The 20,023-nt window shown below is 37.1% G+C and overlaps 1 protein-coding gene across 1 annotated transcript; it reads right to left on the bottom strand.

Annotated features, from left to right (window-relative positions):
* Positions 1-17,515: 17,515 nt before the first annotated feature.
* On the bottom strand, positions 17,516-19,406 carry LOC141639489 (uncharacterized). The gene is made up of 4 exons (XM_074448600.1): positions 18,979-19,406; positions 18,636-18,884; positions 18,444-18,516; positions 17,516-18,364 (listed from the first exon to the last, which is right to left on the bottom strand). The coding sequence occupies exons 1-4, from the start codon at positions 19,404-19,406 to the stop codon at positions 17,516-17,518; spliced, it is 1,599 nt and encodes a 532-aa protein (XP_074304701.1).
* Positions 19,407-20,023: the final 617 nt, after the last annotated feature.

Genomic DNA, 20,023 nt, shown 5'->3' with positions numbered 1-20,023 from the left:
CATGGCCTTATCAAACTTCAAATTGATGGTGTCAATATGAGCACTTAGTTGAGCACCCAATTGTGTGATGGAATCTACCTCATGCTTTCCTCCTCTAGTGGCCTTTCGAGGCCTACTATATTGGGAATTATGAACCGCCATCTCTTCGATTTTGGCCCATGTTTGATTGTCATCAACTTCGGTGAACATTCCATTGGATCCCATATTGAGAATATTGCGGGAGTCTTCATATAAACCGTTCCAAAATTGTTGCACAAGAAACCACTCGCCAAGTCCATGATATGGACAAGAACGACAAGTGTCCTTAAATCTCTCCCATGCTTCATATAATGATTTTTAACCTCTTTGATTGAACCCGGTGATTTGGGCTCTCAACATGTTAGTCTTCTCCGGAGGATATAATTTCTTGTAGAAAACAAGTGCTAACTTCTTCCATGAATCAATACCAAGGGTAGCCTTGTCTAGGCTCTTCAACCATTACTTTGCGGTACCGATCAAAGAAAAAGGAAATAAAACCCATCGGATTTGGTCTTGAGTAACTCCGATTTGAGAAATCGCATCACAATAGTCACCAAAAGTCTCCATATGTGAATGAGGGTCTTCACTAGGCATCCCTCCAAATTGACTTCTCTCAACTAATTGTATGAATGCGGATTTGGCAATGAATTGCCGGTTAAATGTGGTGGTGTAGGAGTACCATTTGGTAGGTTCTCCTCGGTTGGTACGGAATGTGATGAAAATTTAGGCATTGTGGGTTGATTTTGTGGGTGGTTTGGAATTGGGTTGTCCTCTCCTTCTATTGCAAAAGGGTTGGTAAACTCAATGTTATTTGGTTGAATGTCCACAATCTCTCCAATACCTACAACTCTTGAAGTTCCTCTAGCAATTCTTCTATTGTTGGTTAAGGTTCTTTCAATCTCGAAATCAATGGGTAACAAGTTACCTTGTGATCTCCTAGTCATGCAAAATATCAAACAACTCGAAAACAATTAGAATAACCTTGAGGAGATTGACTTCCCCAAGGTAAAGAAAGACACAACTAAAAACACTTAATGAAAATCAAATCAATTTAACACCGTCCCCGACAACGGCGCCATTTTTGGTGTGGATATAACTCGTCGTCAAAAGCTACCAACCAAAACAATATTTATAACTTCACAAACTATTCTTAGTAAAGAGGTAAGTAAAGGTCGGATCCCAAGGGACGGGTATTGATGTAGGATTATCAATTGTAAATAGCTATGTCTTAGGATGTCACAATTTGGGTTGAGGTGATGTGTAATCTAAACTAATTAACAAAATGAAAGTAAATTAATGAAAACAAAGCAAATTAAATAGAGGGGTTGTAAACAAATGATTAAAGGCACTAGGGTGTCATGGGTTCATAGGGGATTCATGGGAGTAGATCATACAAACATGTTCTCAATTAGATGCAAGCCCTTATTATTGTGATGGGATCGAGTTTGTTTATGTCTTACAAGCCTCATTGAAAAGATAAAGGATGGCAAAAAATGCAAGGATTCATAGGCTCGCATTTCATCAAACATAACATGTGCATAGGTTGAAATCACAACAAGCAATCAGATTAATTATGAAAACATATTAGATTAACCATAGATCAATCCCCATGTTTGTTTCCCCTAATTCCCCAATAACCTTAGCTAAAGAATATACTCACTCATGATCAAGTTTAGCATGCAAAAAAGGTTGTTAATCATACTAACAAAACAAAACATGATGAATAAGTGAAAGTGATTAACAATAATTAAACAAGATTAAGAAGGAATTATACCTATGGAGATGATCCAATTAATAAAGTAAAGAATAATAGAAGTACTTGATGATTGATGGAAGGTTGTCAATCCTCCAAATAAACCCAAATAATCTTCTAATTACCCAAATAAAAGGAAGAACAATAGAGAAATTAAGGAAAGATTAAGATGTGATTAATATTGAGAATTGTATTACAACTAAATTAAGACTAATTTAAGAGAGCATAAGATGGGATTAAGAATTGATGCTAATCTAGGTAGTACAAAGGGGCATTTATACTAAAGATTTGGTACAAGGATTAGGGTTATTAAGGGCTTAAATGACTATTAAGACCCTAATAAAACTTGAGGAAATGCTACTCCTGAGGGAAATGCGCGGATCCTCCTTGCTAGTCCTGCCTTGATCCGCTCGTCCTGTGCTGAGGCACGGGCTGTTCTGTGAAGGGATCCGCTCGGATCAGGCTCGGGACGCTCAGATCCTTGGGCAGAGTAGTTCCCTTGTTTGGCTCCTCAATAATCCGCAAGGATCGTGTTGGGGATGCAATGATCTTTTCATCATTGCCCATTTCACTTTATTTATCTACTTAGGTCTCTAGTGTCGGTCTTCCCTTTGATGCTTGGTCATTGGATGCGATCCATTTAGCTCCATTTCGCCTTATAAATTCAAGGTTAGCCATCCTCTCCCACCAAGGACACAAAACCTCAAAGAATACGCAAAATGGGAAACTAAAGATAATAAATGACCCAAATATGTGCTAAAAAGCATAGGAAGGAGGTTAATTCGGGGACTAAATGTGCTCAAATATGAGTCACATCAAGTATGGTCCAGTTTGTGGAAACTTGGTGTGGAGATTTGAAACCATCTTTTTAGAAAATTGTAAGAGTAAAAGGAAGGGGAAAATTCTTGTTTTGTCTCAAAAGCTTACTTGTTTCGGCGAATAAATCCACTTTAATTGTTGTTTTTTTCGTATGAATCCTTTGGAAAGTTTACTTTGATATTGTAAAACCCTATGTGTGGCTAAAACCATGTTAAAATAGATGTCGAGAGCTGCAGCTGCAACCGGCCAAAGCTTGGTCACGCGTCGTTGAGCCTGAGGCAGGGGAAGGAAGTCAGGGGCCTACTGTTCCACCAGTTCCTGACTACCCTACGGTAATCTTTGCTGATTTTAAGCAAAGAGATGCCTTCGTAGAGTTGATGAGTCGTCGCATGAGACCCACTAGGTGCATCGACACGAGTATTTTGGAGGATCTAAAAATAGAAGTTGATGTCAGGCATATCTTTGAGACTTTGGGTTTTTTGGGGTTGTATCACCTAAGGAAACACTCTTATGCCATTCTGACCTTGTAATTCATAAGCTCCTTCACTTATGATGTGGTGGAGAAGATGGTAGGTTTACGGCTGATGAACACTAGTTTTTACTTGACCCTGGACCAGTTCGCCGACCACCTTAGGCTTTCGCGAGCCAAGAAGGGATATCTTAGAGATGTACCGACTGAGTGTGGTGCTAGTGGCTACATGCCTTTTTTCACCGGTAGACCTGCCCCTACTTCGAGTAATATGTTGATTACGTTCAGCATGTGACTTTGAAGATCTTTCTCCGAGCCCTGGCCTGTTTACTCTATGATAGGAAAGACGTGAATAAGCTCAACTCACATGAGGTCATGTTGTTGGTTGCTTACCTGAACCCCACCCAAGCGGAGCACGTTGCTTATAGTGCCCCGGCCATCGTGTGTGCCAGTTTGGCCATGATGGCCAAGTCTTCGACCCGCTACCTCAGTTGTGGTGCTATTACCATTCGCTTAGCAGAGAGGTTGACTAGTTTTGAGGCCTCTTCGGCTCTCAAACTTTTGGTTCCAGTTGCTCTGACCACGAGCAGGGCTTACTTCATCGCTCAGAAGTGGCTGAGACTGTTGGACGATGGTGGGTTAGTTTGGATGGTGATGGATAGGAGTTGTATGAGAGTACCCGACCTATACCACCTTCTAGTGACAGAGCCGTTAGCTGAGAGTGACCTGAAGGAAATGTAGATTCATATACATTAATAACATACTCATATATGTCTAAACTAATTTGTCATAAAATTAAAACGGATCTTATGCATGCAAACAATAAAATAAATAGAGGAGAAATCATGTCCTTACATTGTAGATTTCGGCTATTAGGGCACAAGAGAGATCACCTATCTCTCTTGTTCTTGAGCTTTTCCAATGGAAGAATAAAGATCTAAGTGTAAGATCTCTCCCTATGCATTATACCCAAGGCTCCTCTTAATATAATTAATATTACAAATACTAGTTATAATATTAATCAAGGTAGAAAAATGGAACCAAAATATTTATAAACTCTTATATATTTCGGTTTTTAGAGAGATAAAGAGGAGGATTTTTATTCTCTCTAAAACTAAATTTTGGATGATGGAATAATGGAATGATTTTACTACACTCATCAAAGTAGTGTATGTAGAAAAATATAAGACAAACCCTTGCCTTGCCCTCTTGGAAAACCGGGTAGGAGGAGAAGAGGAGGGAAGAACACCCACCCAATGCATGCCCTTGTTTGTCTTAACAATGCACACTAGGCTTGCAAGCCTATTCTTTTTAGCAATCATTATGTTTACTAATTATAAAATAAACACAATATGTAGCTAAAACTCCTCCAATTTTCGGCACTTTACATAATATGGATCCCATATTATTTTTGTCAATTGTCTATATGTTACATGTCACATGTCACATATATTTGTTATGTATTTTCAACATATTAAAAATCAACGTATCAATAAAATACGTCACATACAAAATTGACTTAGTAATTTCATAATTACTTGTGCCAAAAATATTTTCCCAATTTATAAATCACAACAGATTGTATTTATAATAATTCATTCAATTTCGATTGTTTCTTTAAACAATTATTTCATCCGAGTAATGATACAATTCAATTACTCAGACCGTATCTTATTTAATCACATTTCAATATGATACGTAAATTTTACTTCCAAAATCGTCCGTCAATTTTGAAGTAATTTAATTAACTCGTAACATTATACGATTAATTAAATAATCAATTAAGAGTGTTGCCCTTTAGGTATGACCTAGGGGTCAATCTGATCACCACCACACACGACGTTAAATGTCAAACTCTAGTCACCAATCATTACCGATATATGTTGACCAGATTGACAGAACAAAAATTACTTCCCAATTGTATTCATTTTAATGAGACTTAAACATGTGATCATCATGATCAATGATCGTGATCGCATTATTGTCGGAGGACACATATTCCAACAATCTCCCACTTGTCCTCGACAAGTGTGCGTCACCAATTCTCTTGTCCTATTACTATCTCCCACTCAATGCAAGGTGTCTTTCAGGTCGTACTTGCAAGTGATCATATCGAGAGTGGTTTCCTCGATCTGGAGAATAACTGATTGACCGGATTTATCCACTCTGGATGCCATCCGAGCGTGGCCACGCATTTCCAGTTCATTACTCCTCGAGTGGCCCTGAGATATTGTTATAACCCTGACTAGGGGTGGACAATTCCTATCGCACTCATTCCCTTCGACTAGCCACAGCCATCATAACCCAAAATATGCCCATTTGACCCCATTTACGAAGGTCGTAGTAACACAAATCAAAGTTAATCAGAATCGTGCCATCTTAGGAGAATAGTCTTTAGTCAAAAGAATCGACTCATTTGAATACTATAGTAGCTCTCGCCACGACCAGGCTATATAAATTTGCCAGAACTCTATAAGCGGTCATTAGGCCCGACAAAATGTTCCTAACAATCTGCCTATGTGATCGACTAGTCATCTCACATGACTCTATGGCACTTGAACTTGCCATCAATCGCCTCACACTCTAGTCACTTCGAGACGTCACCTCATATAAGTAACTATGGGCAATAACAATGTTAATCCATGTTCACTTTAATGGGGTTCAATTGTCTCTACAACCCATTTGGATATAACAATGTTCAAAGTGAGTTAATAATAACTCAAACGACAAATGTCGACATCACACTTGGGTAGTCAATATCATATTACAACCTTGTGATGTTTATCGTAAGTGTAAACACTTATTGATTGCAATGGAAGTTTAACATCCCATGTGTCCATGTGTTCAAACTTCTTACACTTGCATTTTCCTTCACATTCATGTTCTCATACCATGAATTTTACTAAGTGCACATCAAGGTTCTCGACCTTGGTTTTGGTTCTTTAACTTGAAAGAACTTTCTTATCGATCATCTCATAACGAACGAATTTGCGATGAATAATACAACTTGTACCGATCAAGTATTCCATCCACACACAATGCACTAGGTATATGTTTTGTAGAATCTTGTAATAGTTGACAAGGATATTAGCTTAGTACTTCTGACAAGTCCTAGCTTAACTAGGAAACATTATCTTTGAATAACTTCTTATTCAACCAACCATCTTTCCAAAACTTCTCATTTCTCCTTTCAAATATGAAAGATTTGGGATTCTCATAAATCCTTACATGTGTTCGGATTTCTTATATATGTGCAACCTATTGTCACATAATCGAGTATTCCGTCAAACACCGAAATCGCTCATCGGATTCTACTCGAGAATTCATGACGTTTCTATTATGGCTCACAAATCAATCATCATGCTCTTATGCATATGATTCATAATTGGACATGTATGTGATTATTCTAATGGCGGAAACATTAGTTACTAATAATCATGAGATCAACCGTTTTCGTGTTCAATGAACTACCATGACTGCTAATGGTAATTCCATTTTCATTCATATGAATAACCTATGTATATGTTGATACGATGTGTATCTCTTTAATACTAATCCAACATCCCATGATGTAATTGGATTCATCATTGTCCATTTTCATCCAGAATTGAAAACTCAAAAGCTTCTTTATGAAAGAAGGTATTAGCTCGTCATTCTTTAATGAGTAATGAGTTTTATACATTCAAGGATGATAGCTCCCACTAAATTCCATGTCTTCACATGAGAATTTCCTAACTCCCACTCAATTCCACATATTTCGAAATTGACTTCTCAATCGAAATTTGTCAAGAATATAAATATAAATTGCTTTGCCAAGTTTCTAGGATAAAACCATATATGTTCCCATCATATCCTTTCAAAATGCCAATTTTGAAGTGGTCTCATCTCAACCTTACGGAAAGAGATTTTAAATTTCTAACACACTTATGTCATAATGAAGTGTAACAATGTCATTATTCAAATACAAATAATATTTAGAATACGTCCCTTGCAAATACCCTTTTGGAAGGAGATTTAACCATTTCATAGGGAGGTTAAGCAATGACATTTGTATGGTTAAAACGTTGGCAATAGAAGATATCGGAATATCAATTTTTTGCAACTTGATTTTGATCATAACTAGTATGTTACTTTGATTCATTTTAGGCTCTTAAGTAAAACTCATGGTTGAAACTAATGGTCAATTGTTTCATAAACTTAGTCAAAAACTTGTTAAGACTATACATTAGTCATTTTTCTTCCAAAACTTTCTTTTGGTCTCCTCGTGTAGTTATCTTGAGAAAATACTCTTATGATTACTACACTTGGTCTCTTTAGTCATATAGAACTAACTTGAGACCACAGATCTCATCTATTCTAAGATACTATGTAAATAGATATACCTTTGTTCAAATCATTTTCTTTTGCGTAGATCTACATTTACACAAGTACACAATTTTATCTTGCCTTGTGTGATGTGTCCTCATTTTTCTCCCACTCTATCTTTAGAATAAATACACTATATATTCAAAGATAGCATATGAGACACAAATTAATGACGTTGAAGTATAAGGAGAACTATCTCATAGATAGACTAATAGTTATTGATTTCATATGTGTACTTGGTGATTGACATACCTTTAAGAGAGTTCATAGACTCAAAATCGCTTCAAAATGATCATACACAAGCCTTAAGCATGTGGACATATAATGAAACCCGTCATTATATTTGTCTATTAGATCACCTTTAAGTGAATGATCTTATGTTTCAAAACGCAAGCATTTTAAAGATGAAATTTAGAACATTAAAAGGATAAATGATAAAACGGGTGGCTTGGGTTGCAAACCAAGTCACCATCATCCAAGATACAAACCATTATCCAAAATACCTTTCCATGTCGAACATGGAAACTTAAAGTTCTAAAAATTCAAAACATAACTTAAAATAAGACAATGAAAAACAAAGCTCCACAAAAGCTATCCTTAGCTTCTCCATGGTTTCTCATGCTTGTTTTTCTTTTCCCTTGTCTTTGCTTGGTGGAGGCCCTATTTACAATAAAAAGGAGATACATTATCACAACTTTGCATCATAATACCATAGTTGAATTTAGAAACATAAAAGAAGGTTAGTCATTTACCTACTGGAGTGATCTTTCCAACTTTGATATCACCAAGGTATTTGGAACAATTCCTCTTCCAATGTCCCATGCCATTACAATAATGGCATTTGTCAAGAGGACCCTTCTTGACTTTGGATGTGCTAGCTTCACAAGACTTAGCTTTGGTGAATGTGGGAGCTAGCTTCTTGCCCTTTCTCCCATTCTTCTTGAACTTCTCCTTACTCTTTGTGCTTATGTTAAGCACATCCTTGGGAGGGTTCACATTTAACCCCATGTCCCTCTCGGCTTGCACAAGTAACTTGTGCAACTCCTCAAGAGACACATCCTTGTCTTGCATGTTGAAATTCACCCGGAATTGCACATATGCCTTAACCTTAGACAAGGAGTGTAGAATCCTATCTACGATGAGTTCTTTGGGGATTTCAACCTTTTGAATCTTCAAGGTCTCGACAAGCTCCATGAGTTTGAGCACATGAGGGCTAACCTTTTGGCCCTCTTTGAAGTCGAGATCAAAGAATGCCGCGGCCGCCTCATATTGGACGATCCGCGGAGTTTGTGAAAACATGGTCACAAGTTTGGAGTAAATCTCATTAGCATTTCCCATTTTAAAGGCTCTCCTTTGGAGTTCCGCCTCCATCGCAAATATTAAGACATTTTTCATTGCGGCGGACTCCTTTTGGTAAGCCTCATAGGCTTCCCTAGTGGCCGCGGTGGACCTAGTGGAGGGTTCGGGTGGAGAGGCCTCGGTAAGGTAACGAAGCTTGTCGTCACCTTCGGCGGCTAATTTGAGTTGGGCATCCCATTCGGAGAAATTTGACCCATTCTTTTCAAGTTTACATCGATCCATAAAGGATCGGAGCCAAGATGAAGTAGCGAGTGGTGTAGCATTAGGAGTTGGTGTTGATGTTGCCATTTGTTATGAAAAAGAAGTGGTCTACAAAACAAAATTTTAAGGAGTAAAACAAATGTTGTTTTAATTATACTCGTAAAAATGTATGATTTAAACAAGTTTTATGCATTTTTCTAGTGACCTCTACCCAACTAGATAAATGATTCCAAGACCCAAATTCATATCGACTTAGGCACGGTATGGCCGATGAAACCTTTATCAATATAACTCGGTGGATTAACATTTTAATCGATTCTACTTTTAGAACTCTTGGTCGATAAAATTACTCTAATAATTATCTATAGCCCGGAACACATGCAACTACGGTTGCGAATACTTCCGTTGAGCTCAATCCAAATTTCGAATAAATGTGTCCATTATCCAAATCCATATCAACTTGGGCACGGTATGGCCGATGAAACCCTCATTAACATGAACTCGGTGGATTAACACTCATCACCCACTTCCCCTACGTAACAAGGTTTGTACCCCGGTAGGGCCGAGTGCACTCCCTCGCGAAATAGGTTTTCATGGTTTCTACTATTTGGTAAGGCTATGTCTCAATTGTTTGTTTTAGCGAGAGGTCATGTCAATTTATTATCTATCACGTTTTAAGTGAACTAAAGCGGTGAACTACGATAATTCGAATTGACACGGTCGATAAACTCGATAAAAAGACAATGCATGTTTGGTTATGGCGATTTAGCGATGCATGTGACATAAAATAAAATGCAAGCATAAAGATAAATAAATCCTAGTATGGCCTTCCTAAAATAGAAAAACTATTAATCTATTACATATTCGGAAACCAACTCCATTGGTCCCTTGAACTTCGGTTGTGGCACGCATCTCGAGGTAACACCGTCCTTATGTATCGCCATTCTTGAAGTAATCCGTCTTTTGGAACTCCGGAATGAATAAAATTACATAATAAATTACATAATTTCCTATTATACATTTGAAACTAAAATAAAATAAATCTATTAAATTACAAAACGGTGATACGAGATCACAATAAAAATTACAACCGAATCGATATTCCCATACATTTCGGGAAATACCAATTAAAATCTAAGGCCATACTAAGTAAAATTACATAATTCAAAATTACATAAATTAAAATTATGACAATCATAAAGGAAAAATGCAGCATTATAATATGTATGAACATGCTCAATTTTATGCTAAATCGCCTTTTAATTAGCCAATATCGTATATTACTCGGTTTTTACGGATTTGCGTGATTTCAACATTTTATAATCACAAAAATGCATAAACTCATATTTATGCATAAGTTAATTACCCTAACCTCTTAGGACTCAAAATATAGTCTCCACTAGTAATTTGACCATAATTAACTTTTATTTACAAAATTGTTCATAATTGGACCAAAAATTACAAAAATAAGCTATTAAACTTCAAATAAATCTAAAAATTTCAAATAAATTCAAAATTTGAAATTTAAATTCATGAACATTCTGGAAATATTCCATGACACTCATAATGTTCAAAAACTTAGGTTAAAAATTTCGAAATTTTTCCGGAAAAACAATGTTGCGGTTTATCGATTATAATAAAATAATCATAAAAACATGGAAAAATTATTTTCATTAACTTTTACATTTTAGATCTGAAAAATATATTAAAATGCAACATTAGACGTTTTTCTTAAGTCATAGATTATGTTTTTATTAATTTTCACTAATAATGTCACTATTTATGCCATTTTTCTTCAAAAATTCATAAATCATGCAAAAAGACTTCTTTATAGCCAATTATTTTACACACATCTTGTAAAATTGCATGTGACAACATATTAATTTTCTATGACCAGATTCGAAATTTAACTCATATTAACCTATTTTTCACTTAAATCCGAATTTAATAAAGAAAAATTCATTTTCGAGCATAACAAGTCCAAAAATTATGAAAATTTACAGGTTATCTCAAAATATTATATCTGACAACATATCCAAAAACCAAGTGAAAATTCGAAGTATAGCTATTTTTAGACCAAAAATGACATTTTTACTCATAAAATCATATTTAAATGTCATTATTATAAAATATGAACAATAAAAATCCGAAAAATTAACCAAAATATTCTAAAACACTTTAGGACCAGAAATATTAACATGCATGTAATAATTTCGTGATATATCATAATAACACAAATTTTATAAGTTTTATTTGTTATTCATATAACTCGGAAAAACTTTTAACCAATTTGCATGCAAACAACCGTGGCTCATGATACCGATTGAAGGAAATGTAGATTCATATACATTAATAACATACTCATATATGTCTAAACTAATTTGTCATAAAATTAAAACGGATCTTATGCATGCAAACAATAAAATAAATAGAGGAGAAATCATGTCCTTACATTGTAGATTTCGGCTATTAGGGCACAAGAGAGATCACCTATCTCTCTTGTTCTTGAGCTTTTCCAATGGAAGAATAAAGATCTAAGTATAAGATCTCTCCCTATGCATTATACCCAAGGCTCCTCTTAATATAATTAATATTACAAATACTAGTTATAATATTAATCAAGGTAGAAAAATGGAACCAAAATATTTATAAACTCTTATATATTTCGGTTTTTAGAGAGATAAAGAGGAGGATTTTTATTCTCTCTAAAACTAAATTTTGGATGATGGAATAATGGAATGATTTTACTACACTCATCAAAGTAGTGTATGTAGAAAAATATAAGACAAACCCTTGCCTTGCCCTCTTGGAAAACCGGGTAGGAGGAGAAGAGGAGGGAAGAACACCCACCCAATGCATGCCCTTGTTTGTCTTAACAATGCACACTAGGCTTGCAAGCCTATTCTTTTTAGCAATCATTATGTTTACTAATTATAAAATAAACACAATATGTAGCTAAAACTCCTCCAATTTTCGGCACTTTACATAATATGGATCCCATATTATTTTTGTCAATTGTCTATATGTTACATGTCACATGTCACATATATTTGTTATGTATTTTCAACATATTAAAAATCAACGTATCAATAAAATACGTCACATACAAAATTGACTTAGTAATTTCATAATTACTTGTGCCAAAAATATTTTCCCAATTTATAAATCACAACAGATTGTATTTATAATAATTCATTCAATTCCGATTGTTTCTTTAAACAATTATTTCATCCGAGTAATGATACAATTCAATTACTCAGACCGTATCTTATTTAATCACATTTCAATATGATACGTAAATTTTACTTCCAAAATCGTCCGTCAATTTTCAAGTAATTTAATTAACTCGTAACATTATACGATTAATTAAATAATCAATTAAGAGTGTTGCTCTTTAGGTATGACCTAGGGGTCAACGATCACCACCGTCACACGACGAATGTCAAACTCTAGTCACCAATCATTACCGATATATGTTGACCATTGACAAGAATAAAAATTACTTCCCAATTGTATTCATTTTAATGAGACTTAAATATGTGATCATCATGATCAACAGTCGTGATCGCATTATTGTCGGAGGACACATATTCCAACATGACCTCCCCGAGCAGACCTATCTAATCCTAGACGACCTTTTAGAGGAGATGCTTGAGCCGGTCGGGGGAGAACATGCTAGGCCGGAGAACCAGGTGCCCAGAGTGGGGAGAGGCCCTAGGAGAGTGAGAGAGGTGGTTGGAGAGTCTCAGCCTGCGCAGCCCGGTCCACCCCTATACCAGTATCGCATCTACCCGTCTTCCTTCAGTCCTCAAATACAGGTTAGTGAGCTGACCGAGAGAGTTTTCAACGCCTTAGTGCTTCGAAACCTCCATGAGATGGCCTACATGCAAGGTGTGGGAACTAACTTGGCCCAACCGGTTTGGTGGCGAGGCGTGGGGAACGATAGTGGAGTCTTTCACTCCTACGGAGTGGACCCGACCACCTGGGGACTTCCTAAGAGCTATCCTTATGGATGTCTAGAACCATGGAGAGCAGGAAGAGCCACCAGCACGAGAGCACCATCGGAGGAGGCACGTCAAGAGCCGGTACATCAGGAGGAGGAGGAGATGAGGAGATGGAGGAGGATCGAGGTGGCAACCTCGAGTGAGTTCTTGTTGGTGTTGTTTTAGAGGACTTATGTTACTTGTTACATTTGTTTGATCGTACTTGGATTTATTTTTGGTTTGTATTTAGCCATAAGGCCGTATTTTGTTAGATTTTCTAGACTTCTTATGCTATTATGTGATGTCGGGAATGAAACCCCAGAGATTGTTATATTTTCTTTGCTTAACGTTGCATGTGGAGGGTATTCTGACCTGCAGTTACTCGATCGAGTGCCCCCAACTCGATTGAGTACCTGTTTATGACCAGTTGGAGAGCATTCTAACCTATAGGTACTCGATCAAGTACGCTTAACTCGATCGAGTAGCCTGACCCGGACTCGATCGAGTAGCCCCAACTCGATCAAGTGCCCCTGTTTATTCTTATAATCCGTTTTCTTGTGATCATGGGAGTATTTGGTTGATTTATATATTGTTTTCATTGCTTTTAGTCACGATTCTTATGCTTTATATTTCAATAAAGGTGATATCAAGACGTTGTTGAGCTTATGATGTTGTTGGTAATAATCTCAAGATAGTCATGTTGAGTTATCATGCTTCGTAATGTCACATAAACAATTATTTTAATTTCCACATATATTGGGTTGATAACGTTGTGTTTAATTTAATCATTTGTGTGCTGTTTTCATTTAGTATACCCATATGCATAAATGTTATAAAAGTACTGTCAAAGAAGGTTAGATTGTAATTGTTGGTTTCATCATGTGTTGGATCATCTCGTAATGTCAAGATTATGTGGCGATTTTATTTTCTTGTAATATTTATATCTCGTCGTGAAGGTGAACTTCGGAGACGAAGTTCCTTTTAAGAGGGGAAGAGTAATGTCGTGCGTGAAAAAGCCCTAGAATATAGTCTTTTAAGTACTTCGTTGGTAATTTACTTGTTATTTCTACTATATAATCTGATTGTTGTTCACGTAATTTAAATATTTGATTGAGTAACATAATTGTGGTATGGGTGATTTAAACGAACATTGAATAATGTAGTTGGTACTATGCATGGGATGTTTAATGAGTTACTTTGTTGTGAATAGTAAGTTGATGGTGATAAATTGTATGACGTCGTACGGTTTTAGACTCGCCTGGTAAAATGGAAGTGATAGTTTTTGTTTGTGTATCTTTTAACTGTTAACATGCTAATGATGGCTCGGAAGGAAGTTGTGTTTGATGGTCATATTCGTGAAGGTAGATGATGATGGTGAGTAGTCGGTATGGGCAATTGGGTGGTGTGTTGGGATGGTTATAATAGTTCTTGTCGAGTTGAGTGGTGGTCAGTTACCTTAGTTTATGTTACACCTTGAGTTGTGCGAGACGATGAGTTGAACTTTGGGGACGGAGTTCTTTTTAAGGGGGGAAGACTGTAATACCCGCCCCGTTAGAGACCCTCTGACATGTCTAGACCTCTGGGAACTTTATTAGTTCGATCTTACATTATGATAACCTTTGGGATTAGGAAGCTCGATCTAGCTTAGGCTACTCGATCGAGTAAGTCTCATACTCAATCGAGTATGTCGAGTTCAATGTACATATAAATCGTGAAATCGTGAACCAAAATCAGTTTTCATTTCATTTCTTCCTAAACCTAATCGTCGATACCTTTCTATCCTTCACCAACCTTCACTTCTTGAGATCCTTTATGCTTGGGGACACCATAGGAGCGGAAGCTTGAGTCAGGTAGCGGTCTTGTCACCGAAATGCCGAGTATAGGTGAGTCATCATCATCATACCTAGATTTGTTTATGGTTAGGGTTGTTAGTAATAGGGTTTCTCCTTACTGTTTTGATAGGTGTCTTTGGTGGTCGTTGTCTTCGTGCGGTTGTATGTGGTGTCAATGTCGATTACTAAAGGTAGGTTTTCCTACTCAGTTCTATTGATGGTTTGGTATGTTGGTTGTGTTGCTAGTTGTTATTGGTTTTGTTTACCTTGATATTGTGATTGGTTGTTGTTGATTATCTGTGGTTCACGAGGTGCGTCCTCGGCTGAGTGGAGTCATCTCGGGAATGGCTTCACGCCCTTGATTCGCCCCTTGTGGTTCCCGCCACAAGGGGGATGTGCACATTAATGGACATGGGTTATGCGCTCGATGGAGATGAGCGAGGCTTAGTTGGGAAAGACTGCGGTCCCCCACCGGCGGTGTAGAATATCTATTGCGGTGGATATTCTGGCAGGACTTTTCCTTCGGGTTAGTCAGATGGTTGATGTGTGGTTGGAGGTGGAGTTGGATTGTGTATGCCGTACCTTGTGTTTTGTGTTTGTTCTTCAGTTACTGACCTTGTGTGGTCTGTCTGTGTTTCTTCTTGTGTTATGTCTGCCGTGATCCATTATGGTGAGCAGTCAGTCTTAGCAGGTGTTGATATGTGGAGCTTAGCTGGGTGTTTTGGAGGGACGAGTCTATCACTGAGTTATGGCATGAATAGTATCACCGTAGTTAATAGTGTTTGTTATCAGTTGTAGCTTTTCCTTTGTCAAGTTAAACTTGTACTAAACTTAATTGTTCTTTTATTGACGTTATGATATTTACTATTCCTCGGGCAACTGAGATGGTAATGCCCTTATCTGCTAGGGAAGTTCTTGTCAAGGCTCCTTGGTAGAGGGGGTGTTACAGGGATGCCTGGAGAAAACAAATTGAAAGCGGCCATTGAGGGCAGCAATGCAAAAAAAAAAAAGCGGGATATAGTGAAAAGGAACAAGATTCATGGAATGCCCATTGAGCTTCCAATTTAAAATAAACAAGGCAACCATGGGGGGATGCAGTTTAAAATCATGTTAGAGATCCTAAGTTTGAGGAAGCAATACATGAAGGGGATATGGATCTCTATGACATTAATTTAGACTCTTCCATATAGATACCCATTATTGGCGAAAAGCCAATCAAATTGTACCTTGCTGATTTTGAAAATTGTCATGCTATAGAGTCAGTTTTGACAATCTCATCAGCTATTCATGATCAAGAATCAATCTAGCAGTATAATTTCTTTAGCTGTTGTGGCCTTTTCTTAATTTTGAACCTTTTAATTCTATATGATTGACTTTTTTTTTTTCAAAAATATTTGCAGAGGAGGCTTTGAAATACATAGAAATGGAAAACCTCTTAATGTGCGCGGTGGGTTTCAAGCACATATGTCGTTATTTGCATCTAGTAAAGTGCATGAGATGGTAGTAAAATGCATATGGTAAAGCCAATGCCGTTACTTTAGATGAATCAAAGGCATGAGTATTTAGTAAAAGGACATAAATCATCCTTGCCGAGTTCGATGATGAACTCAATGAAGAAAATAAGATGAATCGTGAAAGGATATAATAAGGATATTAAGAAGAAAGGGGATAATTAATGAGTGAAGATATGAGATAAAGGGTTGGGGACTAGAGTTGTGTCAATTAAGAAGTGAGAGACGAAGGGAGTTGAAAGGTTAAACAAAGGCAAGGGTATTTTAGTCAAATAATGTATAATTTGGACGGAAAGTAGCATTTGGTAGTGATATTAGGTCGGAGTCATTATGTGCGTAGTGATTATGGAAGTTTTTTTTTATGTTGGTAGTGATTATGAAAAGGAGGCCTTAAGTTGGTACTGTTTATCAATTTACCCTAATTATTATGTATTATTATTGTTTTTATTATTATTATTATTATTATTATTATTGTTATTGTTATTGTTATTGTTATTGTTGTTGTTGTTGTTGTTGTTGTTGTTGTTGTTGTTGTTGTTGTTGTTGTTGTTGTTGTTGTTGTTGTTGTTGTTGTTGTTGTTGTTGTTGTTGTTGTTGTTGTTGTTGTTGTTGTTGTTGTTGTTGTTGTTGTTGTTGTTGTTGTTGTTGTTGTTGTTGTTGTTGTTGTTGTTGTTGTTGTTGTTGTTGTTGTTGTTGTTGTTGTTGTTGTTGTTGTTGTTGTTGTTGTTGTTGTTGTTGTTGTTGTTGTTGTTGTTGTTGTTGTTGTTGTTGTTGTTGTTGTTGTTGTTGTTGTTGTTGTTGTTGTTGTTGTTGTTGTTGTTGTTGTTGTTGTTGTTGTTGTTGTTGTTGTTGTTGTTGTTGTTGTTGTTGTTGTTGTTGTTGTTGTTGTTGTTGTTGTTGTTGTTGTTGTTGTTGTTGTTGTTGTTATTATTATTATTATTATTATTTTTTTTTTTTTTTTTTTTTTTTTTTTTGCAAGAAGGGTAATTTCTCATTATACTCCAAAAGAAGAATACAAGAAATTTCTTACAAAAGCAACCCACTAAGCTACAAAGCACATGGCTTTAAGAGACTATTTCCTAGATGCTAGGAAACTATCTAGTATTTCTTCATGAAAAACATCTTGGATTTTGGCAAACAAAATGATGCTAACAAAGATGTAATTGGATATCCCGTATGAGTGTGTGGCTTGGACGACACTTATTCTAAAAAATTCGCAGGTTCCTTTCACTCCAAATGCTATAAACAGTTGCTGCAATGCTGTATTGAACCCATTGAATGCGCCAATGCCTTTTATGCTTCCTTTTGTTAGTCCAGCTTAACAGTTGCAGCAGAGAAGTTTTAGAAGTGTTGATCCCCACCCATTGCTTAATGGCAAGTAAAACCTCAGTAGAATAACTACAAGCAAAGAACAAGTGTGCAGTTGATTCACTTTGCCTCTGACATAGAGAGCACCTGTTAACCATAGGAAGGCCTCTACTAATCAGATGATCTACAGTAGCAAGCCTGTTGTGAGCAGCCAATTGCAGGATAACACGATGTTTGGGGAGATAAAAGCCCTTCTGAATAGCCTGACTACACTCAGTGACAGCATACTTAGTCCTTAAAGCATTATAAGCATGCTGGATGGAAAACTTGCCTGCCACAGTACATTGCATCAGGAGATTTTTAACATGGGAACAGCTGCCCAGCTGAGCAATACAATGGTCCCTGGTTTGGATAATACCACGAAGGCACTCTGGGTGATGCTCCCTTACTTCCATCAACCAGATGGAATGATCCTGTAAGTAGTACTTGGACATCCAGTTCACCCAAATGGACCCCTTATTCTGATCTAATTTCCAGAGCCAGCTAAGCATTGCTTTGCCCGATTCCGACTTTAAGGTTTTTAATGTTAAAGCCACCCTCAACCCAAGGAGCACAGATACTGTCCCAGCTTTTATAAACCATTTTCCTGCAACCATAAGAATACCCCCAGAAGAATTGCCTGCTGATCTTAGTAATGTGTTCCCTAAGGTGGTGTGGCAGCAAGATGCAAGAGCACCAGAAATTGCCTAAGCCAAAAAGAACAGAGTTGAGAACCTGGACTCTCCCAAAGATAAGAGAGGTACGAGAAGGACAACTAATGAGCACTGCTGACTTGAGAAGAAGAGCACCATACATGTCAGCATGGAGCCTAGAAGCATGGATGGGAATCCCTAAGTACCTGAAAGGGAAAACACCTTCCTGCAGACTAGTAGCTTGCAAGATGAGCTGTTTAACCTCCTCACTCACTCCTCCAAAGTAGATCTCGGTCTTATCCAGGGTTAGCAATCGGGCCAGGACCAGGTTGAGAACTGAGCAAGTTCAGCTGTGGCTTTAGAAACAGAAGGCAGGTCACCCCTAAGGAAGATCATGAGATCATCAGCAAAGACAAGGTGAGTAAGATCAAGCTTGACACACTTAGGATGGAAAGAGACATTAGGTGTGTTACATAATTGTCTGAGCTTCCTAGACAAGAGCTCCATACTAAGGACAAAGAGGTAAGGGGAGAGAGGATCCCCTTGCCTCACTCCACTTTGCCCCTTAAAGAACCTATGATGTGAACCATTGACCTTGATAGTAAACCATGACCCCGTAATACAACCCATGATCCATTTGACAAACAGGGGGGGGGGGGAAACCTAACCCAGCTAACATATGATGAATAAATGGCCATTGAAGTGAATCAAAAGCCTTTCTAATGTCCACCTTGAGCATACATCTAGGAGTGATTCCTTTTCGTTGATACCCCTTGACAAGGCTTTGGGTAAGCATGACATTCTCAAAGAGATTCCTATCCTTAATGAATGCTGCTTGCTCCTCTCCAACCAATCCAGGCATGAGCTCTTGCATTCTCAGTGTAATAATTTTAGTCACTGTTTTATAGATGATGGAGCAACAAGAAATGGGCCTGAAATCCTTAACAGAATGAGGGGTAGACTTTTTAGGAATGAGAGAAATTAAAGTGACATTAGCCTGCTTGGGCATATGACCAGTGGCAAAGAAGTCCTCTATTGCTTTACGAAATCCAAACGCACAATATCCCGTGCAAATTAAAAGAAACCGTGAAACCATCTATGCCAGGACTCTTATTGTTATCAATACTAAAGAGATCCCGCTTAATCTATTATTATTATTATTATTTTTTTTTTTTTTTTTTTTTTTTTTTGGTGAAATGAGAGTCAAGTTTAGATATCAAAAATCATCATGGGGTCCACACGAGAAAAAATAAACTCCCAAAAAAACTCGATTAAAAACTCTATGGGAGCCAACATTCCTAAGCATAGTTTGGTTTGATCCATGGTTGGACCTTGATAAAAGTCAACAAAGCCCCCTCTTCAATCCACACACACACACACACCTTAGTTTTTCCCTGATGAAGGTTTCCTTGGACATCATGAATTGATAAAAGTCAACAAAGTCAACAAAGGCCCCCCACCTTATTATTATTCTTATTCTTCTTCTTCTTCTTCTTATTACTACTACTACTACTACTACTACTACTACTACTACTACTACTACTACTACTACTACTACTACTACTACTACTACTACTACTACTACTACCACCACCACCACCACCACCACCACCACCACCACCACCACCACTACTACTACCACTATTATTATTATTATTATTATTATTTTTTTATTATAAGGATGCGCGCATTATTTTCATTAAATGAAAAATA

Source organism: Silene latifolia, unplaced genomic scaffold (genome assembly GCF_048544455.1).
Source record: "Silene latifolia isolate original U9 population unplaced genomic scaffold, ASM4854445v1 scaffold_416, whole genome shotgun sequence".
NCBI classification, from domain to species: Eukaryota; Viridiplantae; Streptophyta; class Magnoliopsida; order Caryophyllales; family Caryophyllaceae; genus Silene; species Silene latifolia.
This window is presented reverse-complemented; position numbering and strand designations above follow the sequence as displayed.